This window comes from Fukomys damarensis, unplaced genomic scaffold, assembly GCF_012274545.1.
Source record: "Fukomys damarensis isolate Sample0158 unplaced genomic scaffold, DMR_v1.0_HiC HiC_scaffold_9, whole genome shotgun sequence".
Lineage (NCBI taxonomy): Eukaryota > Metazoa > Chordata > Mammalia > Rodentia > Bathyergidae > Fukomys > Fukomys damarensis.
This window is the reverse complement of record NW_022900921.1, coordinates 50,408,994-50,430,056: the sequence shown is the minus strand read 5'-3', so window position 1 is coordinate 50,430,056 and position 21,063 is coordinate 50,408,994. Positions and strand designations below refer to the sequence as shown.

General features: G+C 36.5%; 1 protein-coding gene across 1 annotated transcript in view; it reads left to right on the top strand.

Annotated features, from left to right (window-relative positions):
- Positions 1–19,823, top strand: part of Septin10 (septin 10) — a 44,843-nt gene extending 25,020 nt beyond the window's left edge. The window contains exons 5-9 of the mRNA XM_010617933.3: positions 4,073–4,259; positions 7,622–7,783; positions 10,621–10,717; positions 12,558–12,726; positions 19,658–19,823. Coding sequence (XP_010616235.1) covers positions 4,073–4,259; positions 7,622–7,783; positions 10,621–10,717; positions 12,558–12,726; positions 19,658–19,808 — 766 coding nt within the window. The 3' untranslated portion in view covers positions 19,809–19,823. The remainder of the gene's footprint in view (positions 1–4,072; positions 4,260–7,621; positions 7,784–10,620; positions 10,718–12,557; positions 12,727–19,657) is intronic.
- Positions 19,824–21,063: the final 1,240 nt, after the last annotated feature.

Genomic DNA, 21,063 nt, shown 5'->3' with positions numbered 1-21,063 from the left:
TAAACATTGCAGGAAAGTTTTGATAGTGAAAATTTATATTTTATCATTATTTCTTGTCTATATTTCTCCTATAGTATTGTAAAGGTTATCATTTCTACATCAGATTTAAAGTATGAAAGAAAGGCAGAAATGGATCTGTGTAAAGTAGTAGCTTTGTTCTTTTCCTTTTTGAAAGTAAATATTTTTATTTTTACAAGCAGTTTTATAGTGGGAAAATATTTGCACAAATTGACTCTTTATGTGATATACATAAGAGCATAGGTTCTTAGTACTGTGTTCTGCCTTAAATATGAATAAATGATTTGTATGCACCTCCTGGAAAGAACAGATTAGTGGAAGGGGCAAAGGCCTGTAAGACCTTGCTTTAAATGTTATTAGTACTTATAAGATGAATATCAGCTTAAGGCTAATTAGTACATATCAACAAATATATTTTTAATCAAATGTAAACATAGAGTTGGTATGCTTGACCTGCTGAGTGAATTTCATTGTATTGTGGAGTTTATATTCATAATAGATGTAACTGTGTAAATTTATCCTTAAAATAAATTTTAACTTTTCCCCATTAATTTATTTTCTGGACTGTATTCTGTCAGTTAACAAAATAATATACAGAGATATTATGAGATGAAAATGCCACCTAGTTCAGACTACTTGGGATCCACTTTAGCTGTCACCTCAGACCCAGGCTTATCTCTCTCCTCGGAGGAGCCATTGCTGTGAGTTAGGCATTTTTCCAGCCTTTTACACTTCTAATTGGGATTTTAGACATTTGCCACCATACCTGGCATTAGATCTCACTGACTGTTAAATGTTTGTCTAATGAGCTTTGACAAACTCATAGTTCTCTGACCACTAGCACATCTCTAACTTAGGAGCTGCCCATGACTCTTCTGCAAGTCAGTGCCTGACCACAGTGAGGGGCCCAGTCCAGATCCACAGAGCTTTCCAGCTATGCAGCTCCCTTCTCTCAGTGTCCTGTCCAGAGTCCAGCCATCCTTGTGCCCTGTAACTCATGAGTCCATTAGGCTCTTATCTCTCTTTGTACTCTGCCTAGGCAATTTGTCTCCACATTGAAAGCCAAAGAAGTTATAGGGTTCCCCTCCTGCATTTCCCCTCTAAGTGATCACAATTGTATACTTCCTGTTGGATTAACCAAGTATCTAGGGTAAGTCCAGTGCAAGGTGTTCCATTATGGTGGACACAGGTATCATTTTCCATTTTTTATGCTGGACTGTAGTGTGAAGGACTTGCATATTGTGTTGAATAGTACATTTTGATGGGAGTATCCTTGCCCTGTCTTCATCCCCAGAGGTAAATCTTTACTTTTTCCATGTATCATGTTTGCTTTGTTTTTTATTGTTTTTGGCTTTGTGTTTGTTTAGGTAAAATGAAAAAATTCCTTTATTTTCCTCACAAAAATTGTATTTAAAAAAAAAAGTATGAGTAGACAAGTACTTTTTATGAGTTGTTTTTTCTTTATGGAGACACTGTGGTTCCTTTTTCTTTTCTTTTCTTTTCTTTTTTTTTTTTTTTATGAGACAGGGTCTCACTATGTGGTGGAGACTGACCTGCAACTCACTATGTAGGCCAGACTGGTCTCAAACTCACAGTGATCCTCCTGCCTCAGTCTCCTGAGTGCTGGTATTACAGGCTTGCAGCACCATGCCCGGCGGTTCCTTTTTCTTTTATTTGGTGTTAATCAAACCCAGGGCCTTGTACATGCTAATAACCATGCAGTAAGTATACTGCTGAGCTATACCTCCAATCCACTTATAGTCTCAGTTTTTTAATCTTTTGTTTTACACCTGTCTGTTGCATTCTGCATAATTATTTTTGATCTTTTTTCCAGTTCCTAATTTTCTAGCTTGGTCTAATCTATTCCTTGCATTATCCATTTTGGTTACTTTATTTTTCAAATCTATGCATTCTGTGTGATTTATATTCCTATTTGCAGGATCACTTTTTATTAGTTTCCTATTTCCATAATCTGTATTCAAGTTTTCATTTTATTTTATAATTATTAGAAATCCTAATTTATAACATTTTGGTGGACACTTTATTGTTTATCATTTTGGTTACTTGTCATTTTGGTTATTTATTGTACATTGTAATGTGCTTGGTTTTTTTTTATTATTATCGCTCTCATGATCTTTAAAAATTATTTGCAGGGATGTTTTGAGATCTAAGGTGAAGATGTCTTCCTTTGAACAAATTTGTTTTTGTATACCCTCTGGGTATAGAGATCCCTAAAGAGATCTAGATACTCTAGAGATTCTAGACCTGCTTCATGGCTTGCAGTTTCCAGAATCAGAGGACTCTGTATGTGCAAGGCTGACACTGGCCACAGCTTCAGGGATGTGTTGTTTCTTTGGTGTTTTTGTTTTTCTCCACTTCATCTTATGCCAGTGTTACTGGTTGGTTGCTCAGCCAGAAGCCTGCTACTCCTCCAGAACACATGAAAAAATGAAGACTATATTTAGAGTTTATCTTCATACTGTCTCAAATCACCATTTCCCTGTGCAAGGGCTCTTCGAGCTGGGGAGAGAGTGGAGAGGAGAGACAATACACTGAGACAACAGACAACTCCATGCCTGTCCCTTCTTGTGGTTCCTTGGAGAGAAGGAATGAACAGTTTTACAGTATTTCTGTTTCATCCTTACCCTGAAAGTATAAGCTTTTGCGATCTTAGCTCACTCTGGAGAGGGAATCTAACTAGAATCCCACTTGTTTAGCCCTGGCCTTTGATTTCTTCCTTCTTGCCCTGTGAGTTTTGTAGAAGATAAGTCCCTTAACTGGATTGATAAATTATCTGAGGACAAAACTAGAGTTGGTGCTTTTAATGCAGAGCTTGATGAACTTTTTCTGTAAAGGGCCAGAGAATAAATATTTCAAAGTTTGTGGGACATAGAGCCTTTGTATGAACTGCTCAACTCTGCCATTGTAGTAGGAAAGCAGTCACAGATAATACATAAACAAATGAATTTGGCTGTATCTCAATAAAACTTTATTTACAGAAGTAGGCATTGGGCTAACTTTAGTTCTTTGACTGTAGTGTGCTTCCCTTTTTATGCTTCCCGCTCTGGTTTTCTCTTCAATTTTGGCCTGGTTACATAACTCCTTACCACCTTTTGAGTTCTTTGGTGTTTTTAAGTCATCTTTCTTTTTATTGGAAGAGCAAGTCTATTATTTTTTGGAAGTGGAAACTAGGGGAAATTACTATAGAAGGATTCCTATTTATATAGCAAAAATGTTTATGATTTTTACTTTTGAAAATTACAAAACAGGGCATTCAGATAGAGAAACATTCATGATTATTTAGGTTAATAGGTTCTATTAGCTATTTTAAGTCTTTACTAAATTTAGCATTTTTATATCAAACATGTGCTTAAAAATTGATTTTACTATTGTTTTGGGAAGAGAATTCTTTTGGGTCACATTTAGACTGGTTTCCTTAGGATCACTTGCAGGTTTTCATAGTCATTCTGGTAATGAAATGAGTTCTTAAAATGTTATGGGATTATGCTAGTTCTTACAGAAAACACAGAATTAAAAGATAATATCTTTGTCTTCACATTGTTTACCATCTCAGCAGGGAAAATGGCATATTGTAGGTTTGTTTAAAAGAGGTGATGAACCAAAGGACTAGAATTGTCAGGCAACTTATAACATAGTTCTATCTACTTTCATTACAAGATGAATCTTTGACTTTAATTGATAACTATACCTTTCCTCAGTTAAACAATATGCTGTGTACCAATTTGGTTGCAAATTAGACTCCTACCTTCTTTGAGCAGTCTGGCAAGTGTTGGTCCCTTTGTTAGAACCCAACATGAATGGTTGCAAGAATGAGTCATAAACTCAATACTGTTCCAAGTGTAGGTCTTCCTGATGGTTGGAAATACTACCTCTGTGAGTGCTTGTTCTGCATGTTATGTTCTGTCACTAAAGTTACCTGTTTAACATAGATTTCAACTGCTTATTAATTGCTAAAAATACATACCTCAAACTTTACAGATATCTTAAGGTAGCCTGGATACGTTCTATCATATTTAAATAATGATCTTTTCAGCTACCAACCCATCGTTGACTACATAAATGCTCAGTTTGAGGCCTATCTCCAAGAAGAATTGAAGATCAAGCGCTCTCTCTTCAACTACCATGACTCTCGCATCCACGTATGCCTCTACTTCATCACCCCCACAGGCCACTCTCTGAAGACACTTGACCTCTTAACCATGAAGAACCTGGACAGCAAGGTGGGACAGGAAAGGATTCAACTTATCAGACTTTAATGTGTTGGTGAACTGTTAAATTACCTTTGTGATAGTTGTATATAGTATGTATAGTAGCTTTATATATACATATGTGTGTGTGTGGTAGCTTGTATTCTTTGCATCTTTATAATATCTGATAATCTTATATCTTGTTTTCTAGAGTAATTAAGTATGGAGATGAGATGCAAAGAAGAAACATTAAAATTTTAGCTCCTGTTTTAGTGATCAGATTGCTTGCCAGGTCATGGGTATTCTCTACATTTTTTATTCAGGATTTATTTCACACTGATTTTACTTTGTGACATTGTTAAGTAAGAACTTCATTGACGAAGATAAAATTGTAATATTTCATCCCATGTAATACTGACATGTATTTTAATTTGGTCCAGACCAAGAAACCTACTTTAGAATTTTTGAGCCAAGGAGCTATGTATAAATTTAGAGAGCTATTTAAAAATATCTATTAATTAACTCACTCCACATTCTTATATTTGTTTAAAAGATGGGTAAAGTCTATTTATCATCTTATATTAAATGAAGAATCACCCATAATCTCTACTGGTGTGAGAAATGCATAACCCTTTCATAATCCTGTCTGTTCCTTGTATAAGGTAGTATTTAATACAGGGGCTTTGGGATGGTCTAATTCTTGATAGATATTGGGGTGGAAAGTGTGAAGCCTGCTGCTGAAGCACATAGGTTGACTTACTTTTGGCACAGTCCCTGAACTTTGGTAAAACTTGATGAAGCTGGTATGACAGATATGTTCCCTTGGTGGGTGCTCAGGGACCAGCAAAAGAGAGATTGAGTGCTTATCCAATGCTCCACCCTGCAGAATCTTGTAACATCTACCTATAAATACATAATGCACACTACCAAAGGTGGTGAGAGATATTACAGTATTACTTTAATAACAATAATGAATTTCATTCAAACAAAAATGAAATGTTTTATGGTTACAGTAACAGATCATCTACATCACTTAATAGTCACCACTCTTTTCTAGTTTATTCTGCTGGTGAGGAACAACCGAAATTGGGACTCCTTCATCATATTCCTAACTTTAACTGTCTGTTGTACAAACCAAACAGGAGTGTTACAACTAACCTTATAGTTGTAAGGAAAAAAATGAGATATGCCTCACTTACTTAATTTGGCACTTAATATATGGCTTTGCAGTGCTACATATATTTTAGGCACAAGTGTTACCTACAAGCCACTTGGTGGGTATAGGAATATCCTGCTTTGCCTAGAGCCCTGGATAATATTAGGTCCTGAGGCCCCCTCTAGACCATTGTCTTCTGTTCATAATGACAATCCCTTGACTACTTGACGTAGAAAGTTACTTTATTTTATGCAAATGGAGCAAGTGAGTATCTTTGACAACATTTGGTTTTTTCCCTCCCTCTGATAAACATGTAAACAGTGATGTTTAGCAGCCAATTTCTTACAGTTTATTGTGGAAGTAATTATTAGTTAATAACTTGGCTTATTTAATTGAATATCTAAGTATAGAATATGAAACCAAGGTCTTAGCATTAAAGTTTTTATGTACATTGAATAATTTAACATGAAACCTGTTTACTTGTGATTGTTGGAAATTTTTCTGCCATTAATTTCATAAATAGTTGGAAAAATGTTTATTTCCTTTGGGGCATGTGAAAGACCTTTACATCCAAATAGATACACTGAATCTGTGAAACTGAAGAAGACAGAAAAATTTAAGTATAGAATAGGAATTATAAGTACTATTTTTATTTTTGTCATTCTGAAACTGCATTGTGATCTCACTCTCTGTCTTAGTTACTGTTTCTTTTTGTTGGAACAAAATACCTGATACCCAAAGTTAAAGGAAGAAAGGTATATTATATCTCACAGTTTGTAGTGGTTTCAGTTCACAGTTAGCTGGCTCCAAGGCAGGGTGGCATGGCAGAGGAGTACCACAGAGGAAAAATAGTTCATGGTGGGCAGAGGCATGCAGAGCAGTGAAGTAGCAAAAAAGCAGCAGCAAATGATGACAGCAGCCCTCTTTCTGTCCCTTTTAGTTTATCCAGGCTACATACCCTTAGGGCAGGTAGCTCACACACAGGGTGGGCCTTCCCATTATTCACACTCAGAACTAAACCAAAGCAATCAATGGACTAATTTAGTAATCACACACACTTAATCCAAGCATCACACACTCTAGATCCAGCCACCTCTGGAAAGCCCCACCTATGACCACATGAGGCTTTGGAGGACATTTAAACACAAGGCATAACACTCTCCTTGACACTTGTGACTGGTTAGCCTAAGGTTTTTGATTGAAAAATAAAAAAGAATCCCAAGTTGCAGACATCAATCTTTGTGTAATCTTAATCTCTTACAGCACTAGATTTATTAATTCAGTCAGTCTTCTCAATACCACCTCCCTATGGGTGTTAGTACTTCTGAAGAAGTTATTCCTTTGTATCAGGAATACTTAGAATTGGCAAAGTTTTCTTCCTGTGCCATCAAGGTAGGTGGTCTGATGATAGTGTGCTGATAGAGGGGTGGAGTAAGGGTTGAAGCAGGTAGAAAGAGGATTGTCACCTATTTCTTAGTGTTGCCAAGGGATCGATTACCCTAACTACTTGGTGCTTAGGTTAGTAAATAAATATTCTTAGTGAATTAAGCAGGTGATTTCAGCTGTTTATTACATTTTACTTATTTTGCGTATCATTGAATTGTAAGGGATCAAGGGAGAGAGTAGAAAAGCAAGACTTAACAATGTAAATTTAAATGGAAGATGGCTCTAAGAAGAGCTCTTCTTTTTATTTATTTTTATTTTTTATTTTTTTGGTACCGGGGATTGAACTCGGGTCCTTGCGCTTACAAGGCAGGCTACCGAACCACTGAGCTAAATCCCCGGCCCAAAGAGCTCTTCTTTTTAAAACAATTATTATGAGGCCCACATCTATAGAAATGATTATATAATATATATGTGTGTGTGTGTGTGTGTGTGTGTGTGTGTGTGAGGGCCATAGCCAGTGTTTATCAGGGTCACAGGCATGCACACTTCTTCTGAAAAGGGCTACGTAGTAAATACTTCAAGGCCTTTAGACTATAGGTCTTTGGCAACTACTCATCCCTGCTGTTGTAAATAGAAAGCAACCATAGATGCTACCTAGATGAATGGGCTCAATGACATTTCAATAAATCTTTCTTTATAAAAGCAAGTAGCAAGCCATGGTTCTCAAGCCTCTGATATGTGCTAAGGAAATTTATCAGTGACTGAATGGTTTTGACTGGTGTGAAAAATAACCATAGGATTAAGAAGCAAATCCTCAGTTATGAAACTTTTGGGCTTTTTTTCTTGTTAATAGGTGAACATTATACCAGTGATTGCCAAAGCAGATACAATTTCTAAAGCTGAATTACAGAAGTTTAAGGTGAAGCTCATGAGTGAGTTAATCAATAATGGTGTCCAGATATACCAGTTCCCAACAGATGATGAGACCATTGCCAAAATCAGTGCTGCAATGAATGTAAGCTCCTTCTGGAATGCTAAGTTTGCTTAAATGTGGAAATAAAGCTATTTATGACTAATATTGCTGCTGCTATATCTGCCTGATGTGAAATTTTGCTTCTTGAAGTTTTACTTATCCATGGTTGACTGTAGTCTAGCAAGACTACCTGGAAAATTGCAGAAATAACCCATAAATTTTAAATAATGTGCTATTCTGAACAGCATGATAAAATTCCATCACTTAGGTATCTTATCAACTCATGAGAAGGGTGAGTATAGTACATGTATAAGGGATTGAAGAGAGAAAGACCATATTCATGTAACTTTTATTATAGTGTGTTGTTATAACTGTTCCATTTCTTATTAGTTATTGTTAATGTTTTATTGTGCCTAATTAATGAATTAGATTCTTATACATAGGTATATGTAGGAAAAATGTATATATAGACTCAGGGTGGTAGATCAACCACAGTTTGAGGCATCTACTGGGGATCTTGGGCAGGGGAATGACTTAAATATTTGTATGTGGGTCTTCCAGAAAGACTCCAAACAAAGTAAAATTTCAAAAAGTCCAGGAGGAGAATCAAACATTTTATTTTAAATTGGAAAGGGGATTTTTGAAACATATTTTCTTCTTCCCTGCTTTCACCTGACTAAAGTAATATATTTGTGAGGCTGGCATATATCTTTTGTGGAGCCATATTTAATTGCTTGGAAAGATGCCTTTCCTATTTGAACACATGGGAAAGTTGTACAGCCTACCATGGAATGCTGTAGAACTGCAAATCTTTGAGGAGTTGCTTAAAACTGGTATTTAGTCTCACCTTCCACAACATCAGTGTACCTGAGCAACATCCACCTGACTTTTAACTTAATATAACTGAGATGACCAAGGTCTTTATTTTACTTTCTTCATGGAAAATGTGGTAACATTTTTTAAGTGTCTGGTTGTATTTTGAAAGGTTGTGGTTTTGGGACTTGGGCAGATTATGGGAGTTACTAACTTCCTTGAGTCTGATAACATATATAAAGTTAGATTAATAGTATTCCTCACTTATTTAGGTTGTTGTAAGGATTAAATGGCGTGCCCTTGGTTATGTGTCTAACTGGAAAATTCCAGAAATAGTCCATAAACATCCAGTTACTGTACATTCCCTTTCTTTTCTTTTCCTTTTTAATTTTTCATGCCCGTTTATATTAAGAAACCTAGGGGCCAGGGATTTGTTTCAGAGGTTCCGCCACCTGCCTGCCTCACAAGCACAAGGTCCTGAGTTTGATCCTTGGTACCACACAAAAAAAAAAAAAAAAAAAAAAGAGGAAGAAACCTACATGTATAAAAATTGACATGTAAATGAAGTGATCTTAATTTCTACATGTTGAATTGTCTTTATATCTGATTTTATTTTTTGTGCTCTCCTATAATTATTTTTCAGAAAGATACAATTAAAAACCTTAGCAATATCAGTTACTAAATATTAAATATAGTACTTAATACTTTTTACGTTAGACTTTTCCCCTTTATTGATCTTCAAATTCAGACAGACTCATTTGAGTCTAGAGCCTGATTCAGGCTGTTGCATCTCATTCAGAATCTCATTTTCTACATTGCTTCTTTCCACTCTGCTTGATCCAGTAAATCCCATCCTTTTTAGTCTAGTTTGGTTTATACTTTTCTGCTCTCAGTGATTTCTTCCTCCTTTTAGTTTCTATCACCTTTACTATACCTGCTTCAATTTCTAACTTTGTATGACTGTGATAAAAAAAATGGTGAATACTTAGTTGTATTTTTAAAAATTATTATACTAAAAGATACATTGCCATTGATTCTCCTCCCAAAAGAATACTCCTCCTCACTTGAATCATTTTTGCCACTTTCTGAAGCAGTTCTGGAAGTCCTCTTCTGTGAGTCTCTTTGGCTGCCACAATATCTTGAATCAATTAAAAACATTTACCTCTCATGGTAATTGACTTTTTGGAAGAACCACACATTACATGGAGCCAAATCTGGTGAATAAGGTGAATGAGGACACACTGTAATGTTTTAGGAACCAGCGTTTTTGTTGGATGTCATAAGGCAACAGCATTCACTGTATTTTTGATCACATCTCATAAAGATACTCACCAGAGGACTTTAGAACTGCTTCCAAAAGTGGCAAAGAGCATTCAAGGCAAGGAGGAGTATTTGAGGGGGATGAATAGCAATGTGTCTTTTACTATAGTGATTTTTAAACTTGAACATTGTATATTTTGATCACATATATTATTTTGTGTTAGAATCGTATGCCTAAAGACACTAAATACAGATATATAGGTTCAGTGTGTATACCATGTAGTATGTATAATTTCTTCAATATAGTCTTTGTCTTTTAGGGCACAGATAATACTGATTAAAATGACACCTAAACTAGCCGGACATGGTGGTGCCCTCCTGTAATCCCAGCACTTGGGAGGCTGAGGCAGGAGGATCGCTGTGAGTTTGAGACCAGCCTGAACTACATAGTGAGTTACAGGTCAGTCTCAACAGCATAGTGAGACCCTGTCTCAAAAAACAAAAACAAAAACAAACAAAAAAAGACACTTATGCTAAAATTCTGAGTATTCCCAATAGCTCTAATGTCTTATATGTCAGAGTTGTTCAGTAGATAATTTTCATTTTTTCTTTTTCTTTTTTTTTTTAGATAATTTTCTTTACATGACTCAAGAACAGTGTATATCCAAAGCCAAGTTTTAAAATCTAAGATATAGCAAATCATTTAGTTTTAATAGATTTGTCACTTAGTGAAATCATTTTTAGTTGATCACTTATCACACTGGTATGTCATGAGGAGCTCAATTAATATCATGGTTCTGTTTTAGGAACATTTGCCGTTTGCTGTTGTGGGAAGTATGGATGAGGTAAAAGTTGGAAATAAGATGGTCAAAGCTCGCCAGTACCCTTGGGGTATTGTACAAGGTAAATGAGATGATGACTTGAAAATATATATGTTGCCTAGTGTCTTAGTTACTTTTTCATTGCTAAGACAAAATACCTGACACTCATAAGTTAAGAAGAAAGGTTTATTTTAACTCATAGCATAGTTAGTTGGTTCCAAGACAGAGTAGTATGGCAGAGGAGAAACAGTCTGTGGCAAAGCAGGCAGGAAGCAAACTTCCTTCTTTCCCTTTTCATTTTATCGTAGGCTACAAGCCTATTGGTTGGTGCCACCCCCAGCCAAGGCAAGTCTTCCCTCTTTAGTAGGTCCATCATCCCCACCCAGAATTATGCTAAACCAATCAGTGAACTAATCTGGTATCGCACACCATGATTCAGTATCATATAGTCATGATTCAGTCACTCCCCAAAGCTCCACCTATGATCCCATCTAGGTACAAGCCATAACACCTAGCCATCTCAAAGTTACCTTTAGTCTCTTGTTTGTGGTGATACTCATCTAGAGTTATCTAGACATGGCTGTGTAGTATTCAGGCTGGTATCTGTAGAAGAAGGCAGAGTGCCTCATCTGCATTGTATGCTCATTGTGCCACACCTGTGTTCCTCCCTGATTGGGTGGGCACTTTGAGCAAAATCTGGATTTTTTATTTTTCTTTTATTCTTATTTTGTTCTGGAGATCAAACCAAAGGCCTCATGTATACTAGACATGTGTTCTACCATTGAGCTATACCCTAGTCCTTGTTCAGAATTTAAATTTATAGTGTTTAGACGTGACAAATAAACTAATTACCACTTAATTATAGAGCACATTAAACCATCTGGTAAACTTGTGTAATTTTTCTGATCAAAGTATTGCCATGCTATTTCTAAAACAAATCCATCAGCCAATTTAAAGTTAAATCTGCTTGGCATTTGGGTTATTTATCTAGCATTGTTAATGAATTATTTAGTATTACCTGATTTATTTGATTGTCCCTACTATTACTGGCATCTAAATGCTGGTTTTTACATTGACAGTTTTTAAATTAATGCAGAGTACTAAGAAAATATAAAACCTTTAATATATTAAAAATATAAAATAGGCTAGGGCAAGAGGATTGCAAGTTTGTGATCAGCCTGGACAACATGACAGGTCGTATCTCAAAAGCACAAAAAAGAGTAATGGTTGCATTTAAGACTTTCAGTCACAGTAACCTATTTATTTGTAGTCCTCTGGTCATTATAAACTTAGAAGGACCACATGAATATATTCACTTATTTTGAAAACTGTAGCACAGGTTTATACATGCAGTATTGTAGGAAAATAATTTGATAATTATGGCATAGCAAATTTACTATTTTGAAGTGAAATAATGTTATATGCGCTGTTGTTTTTGTTTTGTTTTGAGACATTCAGGCTGGTTTAGAATTCTCTATGTAGCCCAGGCTGTCCTTGAACTTGTGGCAATACTTCTGTCTCAGCCTCTCGAATGCTGGGATTACAGGTGTGCGTCGCTACACCCAGCTATATACTCTTTTCAAAGCACTGAATGAAATGTCAGTATGGTTTATAAACTGACAAAATGTTAGTGAAATAAACATATCATAGCATAATAAAGTTTTTCTTTGGTATTTCCTGTTTATCCATTGGCTATAAAACTTTAAGCAAAGCTCTGGTCTGTTAATTAACATTGCTTATGATACAGTGTGTACAATGGCAGCGTTTCTTCCTTGGTTACTTGTACAAAACAGTTATAGCTATAAATCAGTCATTTTGCTGTTATTCCCATGTGTTTTAATTTATTTGTTCATTCAGTAAACACCAGTTGTGTACCTGGCATTAAAATCCAGTATTGCTCTTTCTGATTTCTGTCTGGCTAGTGGAGAATGAAAATCACTGTGACTTTGTGAAGCTGCGGGAAATGCTCATCTGCATGAACATGGAGGACCTAAGGGAGCAGACGCACACCAGGCACTATGAGCTGTATCGGCGTCGCAAACTGGAGGAAATGGGCTTTATAGATGTGGGCCCAGAAAATAAGCCCATCAGGTAAGGAGCTTTCTGGGTAGCCAGCCAAAGAGGAAGTGAGAGAAGGTTGCAGAAGAAGTGCCAGAATAATGGGGATAGATTTTTTTGGAAATCTTCCAGAACTATGAAACAGAATCATTGGACAATTAATGATTACTATTCTTCTGGAATCACTTGACACCTTACTTTTGAAGGTTTTTAAGTTCTTATCTGACTTAATAGAGTAGAGGGAGGAATGTATGACAAAAGCCTACTACCTCAGTGCCTTCTGACATGAATAACTGAAAGGGAAACCCTCATTGTTTTTGTATTTATCTGAAATAGATGAAAATATGTTTAACTTACCACACACACACACACACAAAACAGCCTTGGACAACAAATCATATTAAATAACCTAACAGTCTGTCAATTGATTTTTATTCTAAAAAAAGCTTTAGAATGATCGAAACTTAGCAAACACCTTGTGAGGGGAGAATGAAAATACTTCTAGAAAGTGGGAGATTAGATTGTTGCTTACAGTATTGGAGCATTCTTATCAGAATTTTGGGACCAAGATCTTCTTATGTTGCTATAGACTTTTGAAATTTTATATGGTGTTAAATCCTGGCTTTTTTAAAATTAAGACATATACACATGAAATTATAATCCTTCATGTACTAAATCAAATCTGATTTCATGTAATATCCTGGAACAGTTTTTGCATGGATGAAAGCATGAGATTCTTAGGGTAAACACTATTTTAAACTCTCCTGTGAGACTGAAGACTCCTTTTCCATTGCTCTATTTACATTTTAGTAATTTCCCTACTGTTAAGACATGCATGAGCCTAAACAGAACAGGAAGAAACACGAGAATGTCCAGTTATCTGTGACTACATTTGACCTTGTAGGAGAGTTGAACAGAGATGAAGTTAAATTTTAAGTCTTAGTAGTGTTTTAGCTTCTGGTAGATAGTAAGGTAAGAATTGTATGTATTTAATCCCAATTCATCAAATTCAGGCAGCATGTTATATTCTGGTTGTGGGCCAATAATTCTGGTAAACTGAGCATTTTTTCATTATAGTGTATCTTCACTGAAGATTAATTATCTCAAGTTGGCTTCCCTAGTGTTTCCCAAGTTTCAGGGTCAATTCAGAAATCTCTGTTCATAAGGAACACAAATCCCAGAGCAGGCAGGACAGCTCTGGAGACCTATGAAGATCCATGAAGAGGGATCAGGGTTTCCTAGTTAGATTCGTCACATAGAGGATTAAGAAGTGCAAGGTCAGAACTTCCAGGGATCAAGCCTACCAGTCTATGTTTTAAAATACCCATTCAGTCATTTAGCCAGTAATTAATATCCGCTGTCTGCTGAGCATGCTAGCCAGTAAGTTTCTTTGCATATGTGTCAGTGAAACATTGCAGAGCTCTAGGGTGGTATGGGAGGAGGATATTTTGCACGTGTGAGTAAGAGGATGGGGCAATCAGAAATGGAAGTGTAGAGACCAATCTAGGAAACCAAAAAGGAGGAGACAAAGGCTTAAATACAAGTGGTAGTGAGAAAGGGGTGAGTTGTTTGTTTAGGATCTATAATTTGAAGATATCCAGACAAATTGTTTTGGATGTAAAATATAAGGAAAATAGGAATCAAGGATGACTTCTGTCTCTGGTTTTGTTTTGTTGTTATTTTCCTATAATGCTAGGGATTGAATACAGGCTAGATAAGTGCTCTACTGCTGAGATCTACCCAAAGCTCTCAGTTACTGTTCTTTTTTTTTTTTTTTTTTTTTTTTGTGGTACTGGGGATTGAACTCGGGACCTTGTGCTTGTGAGGCAGGTGGTGGAACCACTGAGCTAAATCCCTGGCCACAGTTACTGTTCTGACCTGAAAAACAGAGAGAATGGTGGAAGATTTATTGGCACGAGCAAGATAGGAAGAAGAAAAGCTAGGTATTAGGAGGTTATTAGAGGCCGGGGATTTAGCTGAGCGGTTTGGTGGCCTGCCTTGCAAGCACAAGGACCCGAGATCAATTCCCGGTGCCAAAAAAAGAGAAGGTTATTAGTCTAGAAGTTTGGTAAATATTAAATGTAAGTTTGGTAGATAGGTAGAGAGTCTGAGTAGGTTATACATAAACAAATCTAGTATTTAGAGGAAAGTTAGGCTTGAGATGGGTGTCAGCATGAACAGTACTGTGTAAAATTATAAATAGTTCTGAAGTGTCTTTTCTGTGTGTGTGTGTGTGTGTGTGTGTGTGTGTGTGTGTGTGTCTGTGTTTTGGTGGTGCTGCTGCTTGAGATTGAACCCAGGGCCTTGTGCATGCTAAGCACAGGCTCTACTACTGAGCTGTACATCCACATACATACCCAAGGTGTCTACCATTTGTAAGATTCTGGGGTAAGTGCTGTGGGTTTCAAGTAATTCTGACTCTCATGGAGTTTACAGGCTTGTAGGGGAGGCAAGGAGACAAAGTATAAGATGGAACGCAAGAGTTCCCAAGGGTCTTAAGCTGAAAAATTAGGAATGACTTCCTTGAATTAGTGACTGTTACAAGCTGTAATAAATTAGACAAAACAACAAAACAGATGCAGAAACCTGAAGGAGAGAGAGAATAGCATGTTTGGAACTCTGAAAGATCAGTGTCCTGGAATAGGGACAGGAAAGGGTTATGGTAGCATACCATAGAATGGGTAGGTGGAAATCACAGTTCTGAGGCCCTGGTGAGAACTTTGGTTATTCTAAAGGGAAGGCAAAGTCTAGGATTAATATCATATTTGCATTTTTAAAAAGTCACTCGGATATAATGTGAAAAAGTAAAAGTGCTACGTAAAGACACTTAGATGGTTGGAAGAGTATTTCTTTGACTAAAGCAATAACAGTGAAAATAAAGAAAACTAGACATAGTCAAGAGATAATATAGAATGTGACATTGGAAGACCTTAAGTGATTGTTTGAATATAAGAAGTCAGAAAAGTAGAAAATCCCAGAAGATGCTAGGATACTTCTGTTCTTCTGGATTTATGGTTTCATTGACTAGATGGATTTTTTCATTCATTGAGAGGTGTTGAGGACTAGCTTGGGGGCGCGGATCAGTGGTGGTTACCATGATGGAGATCATCAGCTCACTTTGGGATCTGTTAACTCTGACATCCAAGTGACTTTGTCAGAAAGCCACCTTTGAGTGTGTATCTGGTGATCAGAGGAGAAAAGTTAGGCCAAAAGAATACATGTAAGTGGGTCGGGGATTTAGCACCATGGTTCCACCATCTGCTTCGCAAGCATAAGATCCCGAGTTTGATCCCTGATACAAAAAACAAACAAACAAAAAAATGAAACAAAACAAAAAAAACATGTAAGAGTTATTGGCATTTAGATGGTTAATTGCAAAAAATGAGCAAGAACACAACTGCCTGGGGTGGAGAAGCACATGGAAAGAAAAAAGTGTTGAAAACAGCCTTGAGTCGTTCTCCAGTTTGTCAGCTGGATTTGCAGGTAAGAGAGTTTGGAAGGGATAGATGGAGGAGAAAGACCACTTATTGGCTTTCTGTTTGGAAAGCCAAGTGAAGAGGTGTCAAAAAAGGAATGAGTAGCTAGTTAAGGATCAGGTTTATGCTTTGCAAGTGCAAAAAGGAAGACCACAGTTGTTACATTAAATGAAAAGGGTAGTGATTAGAAGGCTCCGTAGGTCAGGACTTAAAAGAATCAAAGGGAAAGCTTAGAATGGTAGAAACCAGTTTTGTTCCAGCTGCAGATAAAAAGGAGGACTCAATCAGCTCAACTTTGGTCATGTTCCTTTATCCTATTTAGGAGTGATAATGAACTTTAGTGATTACCCCAGCAGACTGTATCCCATGAGGAGAGGTAATCCAGATAACAGCATCCAAAGGAGTTTTATAGGTGGTGGGCAGTTGAGAACCATGGATTGGCCACCACATGCATTTATTGAACCTTTCAGTTTGAGAAGCATCTGCCCGTGGTCACATGAAGCCTGCAGAATTAGAAAGGGAGGCTCTTCAGATTAGCCTAGCTCCGTATTGGGCAGGAGCAGTGGCTGGAAGCTGCATGCAGAGGACAAGCAAGACAGAAGGGGAGCTGTCACATGGTCACCTCAGTGTGAGGGTGTCCTCTTCCCTTCCTGGGACTTTAAGAGAAGACACTTCCTACTGGAGTTCTTGGATCAGACTGAGGGAAAAGGTCTCTTCTGATGCCTTCTTATTTGTGTTAAATGATTTGATAAGGCTTTTGTAAGTTCATTACAGTATGATGTATAGGAAGCTTTTATTTTTCATAGTTTCAAAAAGTCACACTCTACTTTCCTGGGAATCTTTCTCATTTAATTTGGTAACCACTATAATTTTGTTAGCATATAAAACCTGTATTTTATCAGTCTGGCACTTAAAGTGTTACATGACCCTGTGAGTAGTATGGTAACCTTTATTTCCCTCTTTCCCAGCCACCCCTCCTTGTTGCTAGACCTTCAGTTCACTTCTTCATTTGCATCCTTTTTTCTTTTTCCTTGAACCTAGGGCCTTTGCACTGGGCTGCATCACAGATCTTTTTTTTTTTTTGAGGCAAGGTCACACTAAGTAGCTAAGTTACTTCAGGGTGGGCTGAAATAGTTCTCTGTGCCTCAGCCTCCCAGAGTACTGAGATTATAGGTCTTGCTACCACTTGCAACTTACCTTTTCATCTTCCACAGCAGCCATGTGCCTATCATGAGGTCCAAGAACATGGCATTATATTCTCAACAGTTTTAATAAAATGATTTTATAAACTGCATACTTTTATAAAGCTTTTTAAACCTCCAGTTAAATAACTTCAGATTAATATAACTAGTTTCTTTCCACAGTTAATCACCTTCAACATTTCAGTATAGAATCACTATAGTTTTAAAAGGAAGATTTATGTCATATTTTACAGTTAAATGTCTATGTAAATATAGTAAAATTTTGTGTCTTTGGAACTCTGAGGAAATAAATAGCTAACTTTCTTCAATTAGCCCAAAGAAAACTTAGAAAAAGTTCTGTCTTATTCAAACTATGCATGTGGAGGGATTGAGGACTTTCCTTGACGAATCACTTTCCTTGATGTCTTGAACATCTGAGAAATTTTTTTTCCTCTTAAATTTTCAACTTGGCTTTAAAATAGTGAGATTTGCAATTATAGTAGTATGTTGGCATTGGATATTCATGATAAGAAGCTACTTTTATCTTACGGAAGGGAATAGTAAAACAAGAAAAAGTTTCATTTTCCTTTAGTAAATCAATAAATAATAAATAGTGGTTATATTCATTACAAAATACTAACTCCACAAACCATTCCCTTCTAGATCTAAGAGTTTCTTCACCATCTTTTGAATGATGGTGCAGGTCTCTTTACTTACATTTGGTCTCATAAACATATGTTGGCCAAAGTTGGAAAGTGGTTGATGGTAAATACTCAAGGCAGTGCATCACTTTTCTGTAGGTACACCCCTCATTTGAGGCAGTCTGATTTGTGCTGCTTGGTTTATGGGCTTTGAGCAAGCTGATTTGTGCTGCTTGGTATATGATCATGAGCAAATCTGATCTCCTTCATGTCCCAGCATGTTACTGTTCAGTTACTTGGGCAGATTATTTCTCTGCTTTCATTTCTGACCTATAAAACAGAATACCAGTACTTATTCTTCAGGGTTGCTATGACAAATCATGAACATGAGGAGTCCAAAGGTGTCCATTTCTAGTAGCAGATATTTAACCATTGTTAAGTCTCTTCTCTTTACTAGGTACATTTGTTTTTCTCCTAAGAAAAAGTCCTCATATAAAGAGACTAATGAAGCATTTTTTAAAAACTTACATTTGATAAGAATTCAAGGTGTTATTTTAGTTGTTTTGTTATTAAAGAATATCCAGTGCTGTTCCAGCAGTATGTGGTGGGGCTTCTGAAATGTGTGAAAGTAGCTAGTGGATAGAGGAGTTTCTTTAAACTGATACCAAAGCAAACAAAGGAAAACTACCTCAAAACCTAGTCCAAAGTAAAATGCGTTCTTTGGATTTGAGGCATTTAGGAGATATCTAGGACATTTTGTACATGTATGAGCTGTGCTTTTTAGCAAAAGAGTTCTTACAGGTTGTTAGGATCTGTTCCTCCGGGAATTTGTGCAAGGTGTGCCACACACTTAACTGTCAGCCTTAATAGTTATTGTGCAACATTTCTTACTCTGTTTTTCTTTTAACTTTTGGAATTCTGTATTCAAAAGCTTACATTCTACTGTTTAAGATTAGTATAATTACTAAATTCATCATATTTCAGAATATATTTAAGGTATTTTTATATGTAGTTTTTGAGTGTGACACAACAGGAAAGTGAATTTGTATTCTCTGTTGAACCTCCAGGATATTCACACTGTGAGTTGAAGTAGGAGGGCTTGGCGTTTCTTACATATGCCAGATATCTGGTGTTGGTGGAAAATCTAGGGTGTGGCAAGAAGAACAAAGTGAAAGAAAGAGGTGCTAGAAGTCCAGAGATTAGATTATTGCAACAGTGAAGGCAGAAAATGACCATGATCAAGTTGGGCTGTAATAGGATGTTTGTAGAAATTGAAAGGAGACTGGATTTTAGAGATGTTGGTTTCACAGGCTGAACTGACAGGCTGGTGGTCAGACACATATATAAGTGCAAGGTGTAAGACCCAGGGGACTTCATTTCTTCAAGCTTTCTTTCCCTGTACAGTGATATAGTTAACAAAGATGGAAAAATTATTGTGTTTGGATACCTCTTGTGAAGGACTTTTGTCATTGCTGAGACATTGTATGTGGCACCGGAGGCCTTTTTTTCTCATGCTTTTGGTGAGAGTTCAGGTTAGATGGCATGTTTCAGGTCACTGTAAGAATATGGTACCTGGAGGTACATTTCTGAGGCCCAATGGGAAGTATATGAGGTTTTTCAAATTTGTTACATAATCTCAACTGAATAATGCACATAACTTTTTTAGTCTTCAAGAGACCTATGAAGCCAAAAGGCATGAATTCCATGGTGAACGTCAGAGGAAGGAAGAAGAAATGAAGCAGATGTTTGTACAGCGAGTAAAGGAGAAAGAAGCTATATTGAAAGAAGCTGAAAGAGAGGCAAGTGTGGCACTTTGATGTGATTCGCATTTATTTTTTGGTGTCCTTTTAATTTGGAAGATTTATCTTAAGAATGTAGTTGAGAAACTTTTGAAGGCTGCATGTCTTAAAAAGTAGCTATTTTAACACAGTCTTTGAATACAGCCTTAAAAAAATTATAACCTAAAGGCTAATTAAAATCTTAGCCATTTGAGCAAATACTCCTCTTTAGAAATGGCTTTAACAAGGACTTATAATGGACTAGGTTACTAAGTAGTCTAAATATCTTAATTGTGAGCCACAAATATCTCAGCCATGACTTGAAGAAGACTGTTTTGAGAGTTTGTTAGAGTTGTTTGCCAGGAAATGAGCAACTGAATGCCATGAAGTAGCTTTCTTCACATTTGAACTCTGGCTTTCTGGTTATAGTTGTATGGTCTAGAATACCTTGGAATAACAGCTCTGGTGCAAGAAAATATTAGTAAACTTCACTATTTTGTTTGCTTCTAGTTCTTCTAGCAGTGATTTTAGTTTTAGTAGAGTTAAGCTATTTTCTGTTGACCTATAGAAATAAGTGCAGTGGTGGCTTTTGAGAAAATGGCTATGTTTAGGTTGAGGGTCATTTTGTTGCAAAATGGAATCATTAAGAGACAGCAAATATTAATATAAAGTAATATTGATGATGCAAGAGGTCCTGAAAAGTTATCTGTAATTTAATTTTACAGATTTATTATTTCAGGTATGCTTATAATACTTGGTGTTAAATGAGTACTACAAAAAGTAGTTTTGTAAAAATGAGAATATACTGATTCATTTGTAATTTGAATTTTGAAGTTTTATTTTGAAAAAAATTCTAGAAGTGAAAGCATAGTGAGTCTCCCTGCCATACCTAATAGGAAGACCATACTCTTACCTAACTCTCATTTTAAAATGTTTTCCTCTTTAGAGTTTTCCAGGAGGTTTTAATCACCCTCATGATATGATGTATAAAGTACTCATGAACCTTTCAAGACATTTTATTATGCATATAAAGTAGAAATGTCCATTTAAGTGATAGAAATGTGATCTCTACTTATATAATATACATCTATCCCCATTCCTTCCTCCTCATGCTTTAACCCTCACTCTGCTCCTCTTCCATACCAAAGGTGCACAAATGCTCAGGGAGCTATGTCTCTATTTTTACCATTGATTTATTTTTTGTTTATTTTTTGGGATGCTAAGGATGGAACCCTAGGCCCACTGTGTGCTAGGAAAGCGCTCTACCACTGAGCTTCGTATATCAGCCCCTGTA